The sequence below is a fragment of the Trichechus manatus genome, unplaced genomic scaffold (assembly GCF_000243295.1).
Source record: "Trichechus manatus latirostris isolate Lorelei unplaced genomic scaffold, TriManLat1.0 scaffold00216, whole genome shotgun sequence".
In the NCBI taxonomy this organism is placed as follows: domain Eukaryota; kingdom Metazoa; phylum Chordata; class Mammalia; order Sirenia; family Trichechidae; genus Trichechus; species Trichechus manatus.
The window spans coordinates 2,215,825-2,230,734 of NW_004444152.1; the positions used below are offsets into that span (position 1 = coordinate 2,215,825).

Consider the following 14,910-nt stretch of genomic DNA (forward strand, 5'->3'; position numbering starts at 1 on the left):
TTTCTTCCCTCTCTTTTTTAACCATGGAAATTTCCAAAGACCATCCAGAAAGAATAGACTAATGAACTTCCAAATAATATCATCACCATCGTTGTAACTACTAGGACTATTGATCTTTTTTAACTTCATATTTTTGTATCATTTAAATCATATAGAAAAGATGCAAAATTAGTGTAAGGAGCTCTCATATACTCTTTAGCCAGATTTACCAGGTGCTTATGATTCCCGTCAGCTGTATACCGCCAGAACATGCCTGTCATCAAAGACAAGTTGTTTTAAGCTTGCTAATGGAAGCCCACCCCAGGGGCCGGGTGGGGGTGGGGGGTGTCTCAGTAAGAGGCAGTTAGGAAAAGCATGTTATAGTGTTTTAGCGTGAGTTAGCTGAGTTATGGAGAGTTTTAGGCAGTGAGGGTTTGTTCTGGATTGGGTGCTGTCAGGAAGCAGGGACATTTCAAAGACTGCGTGTAGTAATAATTTGTGGCTAGGAAGTGGGAAAAATGAAGTGAGACTGGCATTGTACATAAAGAAGTGATAGTAACTCATGTTAGCCTGGGCAGGGATTCTTTGGTTATTTTTATAATAGCAGAAAATCTTTGTCTGTGTTTAGACAAGGTTATTGTTGCAGTCAGTTGACTCCAACTCACTGCGAGCTTAGGTATAACAGAACGAAACATTGCCTGGTCCAGTGTTGGACAGTGTTCTCTTGTGATCCGTAAGGTTTTCACTGGCTGATTTTTGGAAGTAGATATCTAGGCCTTTCTTCCTAGTCTGTATTAGTCTGGATGCTTCTGTGAAACCTGTCCACCATGGGTGACCCTGCTAGTACTTGAAATACCAGTGGCACAGCTTCCAGCGTTACAGCACAACAAACTGACAAGTGGGTGGTGCCTTGATTATGACATGTTTATGGAGTGCTCGTTTTTTTTTTAATTCTTATCCCACCACTGTCACTGAGTGGTAGATCAGGTTCTTATTTATGAAGAGTTGAAAACACCAATGCCTAGCTGCTGCCAGCTATAAAGTTTCAGAGCCATTTTTCCCCTTTACAGTTTTGTCATATCTATATTTTTTTTTCCCTGAACCATTTGCGATTAAGTGAGGGACATGGTGCTTCTTTGCCTGTAAAGTTTTAAGTGTATATTTTCTTGAAAAAAGGACATTCTCTTATGTAATCATTGTATAATAAATAAAAATCAGGAAATTGATTGTACTGATAACCTACTGCTATCTAATCTACAGTCCATATTGAGAAACCTTTAGTTCTCCTGGAATCCAGATTTCTGGGGTCCCTGGAGTTAAGGTGACCCATCCAGGGTGTTTGCCCTTAGGTGTCCTTTTGAACTTTGAGCCTTGAAGAAACTAGTTTCCTAAAGTCACCTTTAAGTCAAACAATAGCCTAGTAAACAGCTTGGTGGGGACCATTTTGCCTTACATATTTGGCTCTTTTGGAGAATTACCTACATGCAGTCATTTTCGAGAAACAGGAATTCCAGGGTCTGACAGGAAGCTGTGCTTTAGAGTAAATTATTATTATATAAACACTATTCCCCCCCTTCCTTGTTTCCATGGCAATGCCAATCAGATACAGTATAAAAATTTTGGAAGTTCTTCCTCATCTTTGGAACATTTTTGACTCTAGTCAGAAAGTTACTTCAATTTGTAAATCATGGCTTAATGTGATTTTTATTTTAACAATATCTAAATTTGTTCTCTTGTCCCAGTAAAGACCTTTATAACTATTTTTCCCTCAGTTCAGGGTCTGTAAGCTAGCAGCATCAGAAGTCCTCTAACTTCAAGAGGCGGAATGAGAAGAACCATCAGCCCACAGCAGATTCCTATGAGGTGGAGGTCAGACATACCCCCACTCCAAACTTTTTACCAGTTCTGACAGCAACCAACCCTCCATGGCACTCTCTGCTTTTCTGCTGCATTCGATAACTTGTTGCAGTGGCCACACAATTTATAGAGCATACTCACAGTTATGGGGTTTATTAGGGAAGTAACAAGTTACAATTTAGAATCGGGATCAACTTGGAAGTAACAGGAAAATACAGGAGACAGGATATAGTTCATCAATCAGGAGAGCTTCCAGCCACGACAGCTGTCAGTCTTCTCTCAATTCTGCCCTCAGGCAGGCCCCACTTCAGCCTTGCTTCTCAGCCTGGCCTCTGCCCTACTCAGGCAAGTGCTTCAGCTCTATTGGCTCCACCATTAAGTGTCCTTTCTTTGTCTTACTTGTCTTTTTTATAATTTAAAAAATTTTTTTGTTGTTGTTGAAAATTACAAAGTGAAACATACACCAATTCAACAGTTTCTGCATGTACAATTCAATGACATTGATTACATTCTTCAAGTTGTGCAACCATTCTCACCCTCCTTTTCCTAATTTCTCCACCATTAACATAAGCTCATTGCCCACTAAGCTTCCTATCTAACCTTTCAAGTTGCTGTTCTGAACTTAACCCCATATAGGTAGTTCGTTACAAGAGCACAGTGCTCAAGGCAGATATTCTTCACTAATTAAGCTAAACTATTGTTTGGTGTAAAGAAGACTTCAGGGGATGTTTTTGGTTTAAGGTTTAAAGATGATGTCAGAGCAGTAGTTTTGGGGGTTCATCTAGCCTCAGTGGCTCCAGAAAGTCTGGATTCCATGAAAATTTTAAATTCTGTTCTGCACTTTTCCCTCTTTTGATTAGTATTCTTCTGTAGAATCTTAGATCAAAATATTCGGTCATTGTAGCCAGGCACTATCCAGTTCTTCTGGTGTCTTATTTATTCTTGATGTACTTAAAGAGTAATGGCAACTTGCTTTGGAGAATGGTCTTCATTTGGGATTTGTCTGGTGTTTTTCATGCTTTGATTCAGATTATGCATTATTGGCAGGTATACCACAGAAGTGGTGACATGTCCTTTTCAGTGTAACATATCTGAAGGCCAATGATGTGTGTTTGTCCCAGTATTGATGATCTCAGCTTTGTTCACTTGGCTAAGGTGATGTCTGTTAGATTTCCCCACTGTCAAGTTAATAGTTTTTCTTTTGTAATTAGTAAAGTTTCTTGTGGAAGGATACTTTAAGATTATGTGGATATTCTTCTCTTCATCAAATTTTCATCACTAGTTGAAAGTGGTGATTTTCTACCTCTTATCTTTTCTCCACGTTAATTAGGGGGCGTGCTCCTATAAAGATGAGCTTTGCTTCTCCCCTTTAGTTATTCATCCATTCAGATATAAATTTTATATAGGTATGGGCTCAGAATCCAGTCTGTGAATTTAAATGAGATGAAGATTGTAAGACGATTTTTGACTATTCATTGAGGTATATTTTGCAGATCATAAAATTCACACATTTCAGATTTACAATTCAGTGATTTCTAGTAACTTTACAAGTAATGCAGCCATCGCTATAAATCAGTGTTAGAGCATTTTCATCCCTGCAAAGACTCCTCATGCCCGTTTACAGTTAAGCCTTATTCCCATCCCCACTTCCAGGCAACCACCAGCCTACTTTATGTCTATAGATTTGCCTGTTTTGGACACTTCATGTAAACGGAATCATACAATATGTAGTCTTTCGTGACTGGCTTTTTTCGCTTAGCATTGTGTTTTCAGACCTTTTTATTGCTGAGTAATATTCCATTGTATGGCTAGGGCACACTTTCAGTAGCAGGTGGACCTTTAGCTTGTTTTCAGTTTGGGGATGTGCTAAAATAAGCCGCTGTGAACATTCATGTGCACATCTTAGTGTGAACATGTGTTTTCATTTCTCCTGAGAAGATACGTAGGTGTGGAATTGCTGGGTCAAGTGCTAGTTAACTTTTTGAGAAAATGCTAAACTGTTTCATCCAGAATCTTGTGTTTCTTAATAGAAACTAAAAACTAATGTTTATCCTATCTCTGTGCATTTGGGTAAAGAGGCTTTTCTAAAGCTCTTCCTGCCTAAAAAAGAAAATGTGCTCATTTTTTTATACCTTTATAAAATAGTTGTCCATGACAATTTAAATGTTATTCTCATGGCAACAAATCATTACAGAAAACAATGAAGCAAAGGTAACAGATATCTCAGAAGTTACAAGTGACCTTCACGTGACAGAGCAATCACAGCAGAAGTTAGGTATCTTACAGCATGATTTTGGTAGAAATCACATTGGTAAGGACATTGTCATTCTACAGAATACCATCTGCATTTCTATAGCTATGAAGAAATAAGAAATCTGACAGTGTCATAAGAGCTTTCCACCTTGTAACCATCCTATCAGTAAAACAAAACAAAACAAAACAAAACACCTCCAAACCCCAAACCAGTTGCCATCAAGTCAGTTCCGTCTCATGGAGACTCCATGTTTGTTAGAGGAGAACTGTGCTCCATCAGGTTTTCACAAGCTGGTTTTTCAGAAGCAGATCATCAGGCCTTTCTCCTGAGGCATCTCTAGGTGGACTCAAATGTCCAACTTTCTGTTAGCAGCTGAACACGGTAACCATTAACCATTTGCATGCACCACCCAGAGCATCCTTGGAGACATAAACCAAAAACTAAGTCAAACCCATTGCCGTGGAGTCGATTCTGACTCATAGCAACCCTGTAGGACAGAGTAGAACTGCCCCGTAGGGTTTCCAAGGAGTGGCAGGTGGATTCCAACTGCTAACCTTTTAGTTAGCAGCCGTAGTTCTCAACCACTGCACCACCAAGGATCTCTCGGAGTCATAGTAAATGTTAAAACCTAGTTTAATGGGAAAGGAGGAACCCTGACTATTATTATCCCAGCTTAACAGACGACAGAATTGAGGCAAAGAGATGTTATTAATTTGCCAAGATGAAAAAGCTAGCGAGAAGCCATGCCAGAATTTGAACCCAGACATATTGGCGCCAGAGCTGTCTCTTACTCTATTATGTTGTCACAATTTCCATCATACCAGAATCAGAATTGCTACTTTCAGAGCCACAAAGCAACACTAGTGATCTGGCCACTTATGTCTTCCTTCTCCTTCCCTAGTTGTATTTTCCCAGGACTCTGCATATCTCAGGGCTCTGTACATCACCAGAAGTAGGAAGAAACAATGAGAACATCCAAGGTGAGTAGGGTTTTCCCCTCTCTGTTAAAATACCATCTCACTATTCAGATTGGACCCATGTTTTTCTCTTTCTTGGGTACACTCGAGGCATTTGAGGACCTGTTGTGTGCCAGGTGCCTGCTTTATACCTTTTTAGTTTATTTTGGAGGTCACCAAGTAAGAATATGAAGATATTTCTTCATTGCCACGTTACTGGGGAGGCTGAGGAAAATCAGTGTATGGCATTGCAGGATACAAGGAGAATGGGTGGGAAATCTACAAGCTGACCCAAGTCCCTCAAGATCTGAGACAGCTTCCTACCCATCCTGTCCACCTTCTCAGCGCTTCCCCTTTCCTAGTGGATGTTGGTTATAAGACTGACGTTGCATATGTTTGGTATCGTAGGAAGCAGTGACATTCAACGATGTGGCTTTGGTCTTCACCGAGGAGGAGCTGGGGCTGCTGGACTCTGCTCAAAGGAAGCTGTATAGAGATGTGATGGTGGAGAACTTTATGAACCTGGTCTCCATGGGTGAGGACAGGCCCTCCCTGAGACTGCATGTCAGCCCCCTGGGATGTCTTTGTGTCCTCTGGTGTTCGAGGCTTTGGGGCTTTTGAAATGGTTCTGAGTTTGGGAACCTACTTTCCTACTCCCTGTGGGACATAGAGACAGAATGTTTCTGTGTTTTGTTAAAGAAGTATAGATGCACAACATACTGCTATGCCTTGTCTATTCTTCGGATTCCACTCCTGACCCATTATTGAGTTATGAAACCAGTTTATTGAATCCTACCAGCAATTTCTAATGAAATAGGGTAGAAAATATCAGCGCTTGTTAGAAAATTTGGAGCACATTGCAGCACAAACTCTGGTCGATTGCATGAGTGATGCGAGAGCCAGTGGGGGAAGATGGAAGATTTAATTATTTAAGGAACCCTGGTGATGCAGTGGTTAAAGCTCTCAGCTGCTAATGGAAAGGTCAGTGGTTTGAACCCACCAGCTGTTCCACAGGAGAAAGATGTAGCAGTCTGCTTCCGTAAAGATTTACAGCCTTAGAAACCCTGTGGGGCAGTTCTACTCTGTCCTTTAGGTCACTGTGAGTTGGAATGGACTTGATAGCAGTGGTTTGGTTTTTTTGGTTTTAGACATTAGCTAGGAGTCCTGGGTGGTGCAAAGCGCTAATGGCACTTGGCTGTTAATGGAAAGATTGGAGGTTCAAGTCCACCCAGAGGAACTCAGAAGAAAGGCCTGACTAGCTTCTTTTAAAAAAAGCGATTGAAAACCTTATGGGCCACAGTTCTACTCTGATATGTGGGGTCACCATAAGTCGGGGTCAATTCAACAGCAACTGGTTTTTAGACATTGGTTAAGAGTACATTATTCAATCCTTTTTTTTAGGAATATATGTATATGTGTATTGGTCTTGAAATAAATGGGTCATAATAACAACATGTTAAAAAACACTACTTTTGATTACTTGGTGAATATGTGGTAGGAACCCAAATTTCCACTAAATTGTACCTGAACTGTGTTGGTTTTAAATGCGTGACTTTGCATATTCACAGGGATTCACCCCTTCAAACACAATATATTCTACTTGATAAGGGAAAAAAGTCTTTGGATAATGAAGCCAAGAACCCAAAGAGAAGGGAATTCAGGTAAGATCCAAGCAACTGGGAATCCTTGTAGACGTTTCTCCATTTGTTTTATTTTCTGCCACCCCTATCGCTTTTGCCCTGGTCCAAATGACCAAACTTCTTTCCTGGATTATTGCAACAGCCTTTGTACTGGTTGACCTGCTTCTACCCTCCCCCTCCAGCCATCTGAATGTTTGGAGCAGCGAAAGTGATCCTTGGGATATGTACACCAGGTTATGTCTTTCCTCTACTCAGAACCCTTGATGGCTTCTTACGTTTCTTAAAGTGTCTTATAGGAGCCTACGCGGTCTGGTCTTCGTCCCCCACTGCCTCTCTGAATACATCTCTCTTTTCTCTCTTGCTCAGTCTTTTGTAGCCGCATTGTCTTTCCTGCTCTTTCTTAGATGTCTCAAGGATGGTGTACTAGTTTTCTATTGCTGCCATAACAAATTATTACAAATTTAATGTCTTTAAACAACACAGTGTTATCTCTCAGTTCTGTAGGTCAGAATTCTGCCATATCTCACTGGGCCAGAACCCAGGTGTCAGCAGGGTCATTCTAGGGGAGGAACTGTTTGCTTGGATTTCCAGTTTCTAGAAGCCGTCCACATTCCTTGGCTCTTGGCCCTTTTCCTCCATCTTCAAAGCCAGTTAACACTGTACCTCTGACCATTCTTCCCTGATCACCTTCCCTCTGCCCTCTTTCTTTTCTGCCTCCCTCTTCCACTCTTAAGGACTCTTGTGATTGTGTTGATCCCTCCTGTATAATCCAGAATAATCTTCCTATCTTAAGGCCAGCTGCTTTGCAAACTGAATTCCCCTTTGCCACATTGGATGACATGATCATAGATTCTGAGGATTAAGACATGCACATCTTTGGAGAACTATTATTCTCCTACCACAGATGTTTCTGCTACAGGGTCATTTATGTGCTGTCTCTCTGCCTATGATACTGTCACCTTCTGGCACCGCCCTTACTTCATTGAGGTCTCTGCTTAGTTTTAATATCATGAGAGAAGCCTTGTCTATCTGTCCTGTTTAAAATAGCATCCTCTCTTTATTCTCCTTGCCTTGCCTTATTTTTTGTCACATATATTTTTATTTGTTTTTCACCTCTCTGTCCCTACTGCAATGTAATCTCCAAGACAAGAATGTTTTTCTGTTTATTGCTGTTTCCTCAGGGCCTGGAATTGTCCTGGTACATGTCAGGTATCTGTACATATTAGGTGCCCTTGGGGTGAGTGCGTGTTTGGTGTGTGCACTTGACCCACGTCCTGGGGAAACTTTTAAGCATTGTGGTGTGACCAAACTGAATATCATGGCTTCCCTGCTGCTTCCTTGGAGTCCTCAGTAGGAGAGCATATTAATTTCTGGGAAGAAATTCTTTTTTTTCATAATCCTTTTTAAAATAATGATACTTACGTTTACTTCTTGATACTTATGTCTCCTTTTTTTTTATAATGATACTTATGTCCACTTCTTAGGCAGCTCCCCAACAGTGGTTTTTGAAAAAAAAAACAAAAAAGCCCTTCCTGGGGGCTCAGAGAATAACCAAGCAAGCTTCCTTCCCTTTGAAAGATTTGACAGCTGCAGCCCATTCACTCCCCTAAAGTCCACATCACTGCCCCCAGGCTTCCTCTTCCCTGTGCTGGAGGGGCAGAGTTAGGATGAGAGTAACAGGAGTCACACGGCTGAGTGCTGCTGAATGTTGATATTTCTGGTCATCTCAGGTTCAGAAATATGTCTGTGTCTGTGCCTTTATTTTCCACAAGTTACTCGTTAAGCAAATGGTAAAGAATATAGATTTCACACAATTTTCCTTTCATTTTTATGAAGACCTGGTGTTTTATTTTCAACCAATGAACATTAAAACCTAGAAAGAATCAGGAAACTACCCACACAATATTGATGCAGTCTCAAACAGAGTCCGCTGCCATTTAAAGTGACAGTTTACCAAATACATAAAATATCATAAGCTACAGGCTCTACCACAAGATACGGACTTATCTATTAAGCTATTAATGTTTTTCCAAATTTCTACCATTGGAACTTGTCTTTCTGTTTGAACAATTTGTTTAAATAAGGACTTGGTTATTTCCTGAACCAAACTTTCCAAACTTTTTGAGCATGAGCCGTAGCATAGAAAGAAACGTGTCTTCCATCATAACCAGTGGAAACGTTTCTTGTCTGTGTAGATTAATATGGATAACGTTATAAGACATTTCGTGTAATGACACCTTCCCTGCTTGTGATGATGCTCTGATAGTTTCTATTGTGTTTCTTTTGTCAGTTTATTATAGGTTATTAAATATATTTCACAGCTCACTAATGAGATGCAATCTTCAATTTGAAAAATGGTTGTAAAAGGCCAATGTATCTACCTCCAAAGTTTTTCACACTCTTTTCCAAAAACACAGTTCAAAGCCTCAAGAGAAACCAGTGCATAAACCTCATGCTTTCTTTTCGCTCCCTTGTGATTCTTTTTTTTTTCCCCCCACCCCCTTGATTCTTACCACCTGTGATTTTCTCATCAGGAGCACCAACTTATGGGCCCCTGTCTCTTGTACAGCCTTTCAACTCTCCAAGAAAACTGGTTTCCAGTCTTTCCTATTTCATGTAACTGATGTGGAAAAGCTCTTTTGACTTGGCTTAAACACTCACAAAAAAGGCAAACTGGGATTTGTTTATTTATTCAACATGATGTTTTCCTTCTCCTAGGCTCAGTCTCTTGTAAAAGATGAGCTTCCACTTTTTTTTTTTTCCCTGGAGCTCTGGATTACTGTCCGATTTCGGAATAGTGTATGTTATCACTTCAACTTACTTTCCCCTTTGGCCTCAGGAGGCAACTTCCCAGAAGGAGCTAAAGGTCTACTCTCACATTATACGCTATGTTTTAGTCAGTATGTGATAAAGTATTTTGTTCCAAGCCTGCAAGTCATTCCAACCATTCCAGCTTGACATTGGAGCAATGTTCTGATAAAATAGCCACCACACAGAATTCTATAGAGGCTCTTCATCAGCTGTCTGCTGAAAGAAAGTAAGAAGCACCTATTAATTGACTATTCCTGCAGGGAGGGAAGTGAATTTCTCCTCTTTCAAAATTTCCTCAGAGGTAATTTTTAACCTTTATTTAAGAAGTTTACCAAAAAATTTAAACATATATTGGAGCCCCGGTGGTGCAGTTGTTAAGAGCTATGGCTGCTAACCAAAAGGTTGGCAGTTCGAATCTACCACCCTCTCCTTTGAAACCCTATGGGGCAGTTCTGTTCGGTCCTATAGGGTTGCTATGAGTCAGAATTGACTCAGCGGCAACGGGTTTGGTTTTTGTTTTTTACACATAATAGTTGTTTGTATAAATTTAGAAACTGGAATACCAATAAGCATAAATAGTTTAGAAAAGACGTTTCTAACTTACTTTATAGGGTGTCAAGAGTTTGCAAAAGTTAACTAACTTATTGTCTGTATAAAAAAAGTACAAGTAGGTATGCATGTTTGCAGAATCTCCAGGAATACTTTGAACATGTACATATACGTTTCCTAGGACTACTGTAACAAAATACCACAAACTGGGTGGCTTATGAGAACAGAAATTTATCATTTTAAAGTTCTGGAGGCTAGAAGTCCAAATCAACGTATGGACTGGGCTGTGCTCCCTTCGAAGTGTCTGAGGAAGATCCTTTCTTGTGTCTCCCAGCTTCTTGTAGACCCAGGTGTTGCTTGACTTGAGGCTTCAGCCTCACCTGGCTATCTTTCCTCTATGTCTCTTCTCTTTTGTAGGACACCATCAGATTGGATTAGGACTCTCCCTACTCCAGCATGACGTCATGTTAACTTATAATAATTTCAGAGGCTCTGTTTTCAAAACAGGACATGTTCACTAACACTAACTGAAAAAGGAGTTTATGGTCACATATATATGTGTATAGGCATATATATGTACGGGTAGCTACAAAAACCAAAAGAAACAAACCTTTTGCCGTCAAGTCGGGTAGGTAGAGGTGTGTACATATGTGTGCACAGACAGAAGCATCTATACATGTACATACAGATGTGTGTGTGCACGCATATATATTCATAGAGGACAGAGTTAGAGATACTTCTCGGACATACCCTAACACCTCGCGAGATTGGTTTTCTGGGTTTGAAGGCTTAGGATCTTGGTCGCATGGGACAAATCAATCATTTGGCATAATATAGTTCACAGAGTTCATGTTCTGCATCCCAGTGAGATGAGTAGTGTCTGGGGTCTTGAAAGCTTGCGAACAGCCATGTTAAATAATTATTGATCTCTACTCATAAGGAGCAAAAGAGAAAGAAACAAACCAAAGTCCCAGAGAAGAAACTAGTTTACAGTACCCTGTAGGTGGACCCTGATAGAATGGGATAAAAATGTGGAACGGAACTCAAATTCTGAAAAAGTCCAGACTTACTGGACAGGTTGACGAAAGGGCTCCCCAAGGCTATCGCCCTGAGATACTCTTTAAACCTTGAGCCGAAAATATCCCCTAAGGTCACCTTTTAGTGAAATAACAGATTGGCACACAAAATAAAGAATATTACCCATGAGTATGGGGCTCCATTAAAAAACCATCTATATGAGACCAAAATGTTAAAAATTACTCGAAAGCAAAGATGAGAAGACAAGGGGTGAAGGGAAACTAGAGCACTGGAAATGGAACAACCAGATCGTAATTAAAGAGAATGTTGTGAAAAATGTAACTAATGTCACTGAACAATTTGTGTAGAAATTGTGAAATGGGAACCTAATGTGCTGTGTAAACATTCACCAAAAACACACAAAAAAAAAAATTAAAAAAAAAAAACATGTTCACAGGTACCAGGGATTAAGACTTCAGCATATCTTTTTGGGGGACACAATTCGATCCATAACAATGTAGATATAAACACTTCTAGGTGTTTTATAATTACAATATATAACATAAACTCAAAAAGTATTATGTTATTTCCTTCAAGTTCTCATTTATTCGTATTTTATTGACATAATTTTTTTTCCTCATTCATTAAACTTTGTTTTAATGGGTCTCAAAATTCTATGACAGATTTTTTGGTCAAGTTCTTCCCATTTAAAAAGTACTGATTTTAAAAACTAGTACCAAAACTGCCACATAAAAAAAGAAACAAACGGTCCACAAAACATTCCTTCGGAAGGTTTTACGATGTAGTGTTATCATTAACCATTCCTTTACTGTTAAATGGCCGATTGAAAAAAACAATTCTGAAACCATTCTTCCACCACTGATAAAGACTAGGGTAGCAAGCATCTTCATAATTTACTGTCCAAGATTTTATACTGACTTTATAATTTAATAAAGATAGCAACAGGTTAGCAGTTTGTATATTGTTGTTTTTTTTTTAATCAAGTCTTTAATTTGTAATTTGTACCTCCCATAACAGACTTGGTGTGGTATAATGGTTCTTGTTAATGCTTAGTGGATAGGAGCCTGCTAGACCACTTCCTGGTTTCTGTAGTCTTTTATACCAGAGAACATGATAAACCAACCAGTTGCCATTGAGTAGTGTGTGACTCATGGTGACCCTGTGTGTGTCAGAGTAGAACTGTGCACCATAGGGTTTTCAGTGGCTGAGTTTTCAGAAGTAGATTGCCAGCCCTTTCTTCTGAGGATCCTCTGGGTGGACTTCAACTTCCAAGCTTTTGGTTAGCAGCCAGGTGTGTTAACTGTTTGCACCAGAGAACATAATAATACACCATGGAAAAGACAACCAGAATCATCTTTGGTTTCATTAAAATCTCATGTTCTGAGTGTGAAATATTGAAACCTGACTGAACAAAGCTTTTAGTTGCCCAAATCTCTGAATTATCTTGCCTTTACAGGGAGCAAGATCCAAAGTGAGATGGAGACTACTCCAGAAGCACAACCACATGAGGAACTTTCCTGCTGGCAAATCTGGCAACAGATTGCAAGAGTCTTAACCAGATATCAAGACTCCATGATAAATAGGTCTCAGTTCTGCAAACAGGGTGATTCGTCCTGCCAGGTTGAGGCAGGACCATCTATTATTCACACAGGAGAGAAATCTTATCAGTGTAATGAGTGTACGGAAACCTTCAGTGATGTCTCCAGTTTTGATCTTCATCAACAGTCACACTCAGGAGAGAAGTCTCATACATGTATTGAGTGTGGAAAAAGCTTCCGTTATAGCTCAATTCTTCGTATTCATCAGAGAGTTCACATGAAAAAGAAACTATGTAAGTGTGTTGACTGTGGTAAGGAATTTAGTCAGAGCTCACATCTGCAAATGCATCAAAAAGTCCACACCATAGAGAAATCACCCAAATGCGAAGAAAGTGGGAAAGGCTTCAGTCATAGATCAGCACTTAATGTTCATTGCAAAGTCCATACACAAGAGAAAACTTGTAATTGTGAGGAATGTCAGAGGAGCTTTATTTGTGCATTACATCTACCAGAACGCCAGAAAATCAACACCGGGAAGAAACGTTTCAAATGTGATGCTTGTGGTGAGAACTTCCGTCGTAGATCAGCACTTAATACCCATTATTTGCTTCACCCAGGAGAGAAACCATACAAATGTGAGGAGTGTGGGAAGGGCTTTAATCAGGCCTCACATCTTCTGATCCACCGGAGAGGTCACAGTGGAGAAAAACCATTCAAGTGTGAAGAGTGTGGGAAGCGCTTTGTTCAGAAGTCACACCTTCGATCCCATCAGGGAATCCACGCAAGAGAGAAACCGTACAAATGTGAGGAGTGTGGGAAGAGCTTTATGACAAAATACTATTATGAATTTCATCTGGTAGCCCACACTGGAGACAAACCCTATAAATGTGAAGTGTGTGGGAAAGGCTTCAGTCGTAGAGGAGATCATAAAATTCATTGTAGAATCCACATAGGAGAGAAACCCTATAATTGTGAGGAATGTGGCAGGGCCTTTATTCGTGCTTCACGTTTTCGGGAACATCAGAGAATCCACACTGGGGAAAAGCCATTCAAATGTGATGCATGTGGTAAGAACTTCCATTTTAGATCATCATTTATTAATCATTACAGAATGCACACAGGAGAGCAACCGTACAAATGTGAGCACTGTGGGAAGGGTTTCAGTTTTCGCTCAAAACTTTATATCCATAAGAGGGTCCATACAGGAGAGAAACCCTATAACTGCAAGGAGTGTGGGAAGGGCTTCACTCAGGCTTCATATCTTCTGACCCACCAGAAAGTCCACACTGGAGAAAAGCCATTCAAAAGTAAATAGTGTGGGAAGGGATTTGGTCAGAATTCACAGTGGAGCTACAGTCTTGACAATCACCATAAGGTCCACACAGGAGAGAAACTGTACAGATGTGTATGCTAAAGTCTTCCATCAGTTTTCAGAACTTCAATGTCATCAGAACATTTACACAGCAGAAAAACCTTATAAATGTAAGACAGGTAGTAAGCACTTTAGGTTGAATTCAGATCTTGTAAGACATCAAAGAATCCATGGTGATGATAAGTTTTATAAAAGTAATGAGAGTGATGAACTTCAGAGAATCTTCAGATTAAAGAAGTTCTATAAAATAATTTATAAAAACTCATGTGCAACCTGAATTATTGTGTTCATTGGGTCTTGTGGGAGGCAAAACATTTGTTTCAATAGAGTCAGTGTTCCTGCCATAGCTCAACAAATCCCAGTGGTCAAGAGACCACACAGCAGAGAACCTTTGTTAAGTGGTGCAGTACAGGTTTTTCTCAGAACCTTGACAGTTTCCAGCTGTCACTCAGGAGCTAGGACCTAGAAAGAGTTTGATCATGTCTTTACAAAAGTATAATGATGGACATTTCAAAATCAATGTCCACTATGATATAAGCTCCATGAGGGCAGGGATTTGTTGATTTCTGGTTAATCTACACAACCTTACCATTGAATAACACATGATAGGTGTGCTCAGTACTTTGTTGTTGTTAGGTAACTTTGAGTTGGCCCTGACTCATAGCATCCTGATACACAGTGTTCCATTGTGATCTATAGCATTTTTGTTGGCTGATTTTCAGAAGTAGATTACCAGCCCTTTCTTCTTAGTCTGTCTGACTGGAAGCTCCTCTGAAACCTATCTGGTATCATAGCAACACACAAGACACCACTGATGGATGGTAGCTGCACATGAGGTACATTGGTCAAAAATTGAACACGGGTCTCCGGCATGAGAAGTGAGAATTCTACCACTGAACCACCAGTTCTTCACACT

At 40.0% G+C, this 14,910-nt stretch overlaps 1 protein-coding gene across 2 annotated transcripts in view; it reads left to right on the forward strand.

Moving 5' to 3' along the window:
- The window catches only part of LOC101342545 (zinc finger protein 45), a 63,739-nt gene extending 49,454 nt beyond the window's left edge, over positions 1-14,285 (forward strand). The window contains exons 2-5 of one of the 2 annotated variants that reach the window (XM_023742730.1): positions 4,992-5,070; positions 5,455-5,581; positions 6,615-6,707; positions 12,541-14,285. In XM_023742730.1, the coding sequence (XP_023598498.1) occupies positions 5,056-5,070; positions 5,455-5,581; positions 6,615-6,707; positions 12,541-13,937 (1,632 nt within the window). In that variant the 5' untranslated portion in view covers positions 4,992-5,055 and the 3' untranslated portion in view covers positions 13,938-14,285. The remainder of the gene's footprint in view (positions 1-4,991; positions 5,071-5,454; positions 5,582-6,614; positions 6,708-12,540) is intronic. The other variant, XM_012559197.2, reaches the window with a different exon arrangement.
- Positions 14,286-14,910: the final 625 nt, after the last annotated feature.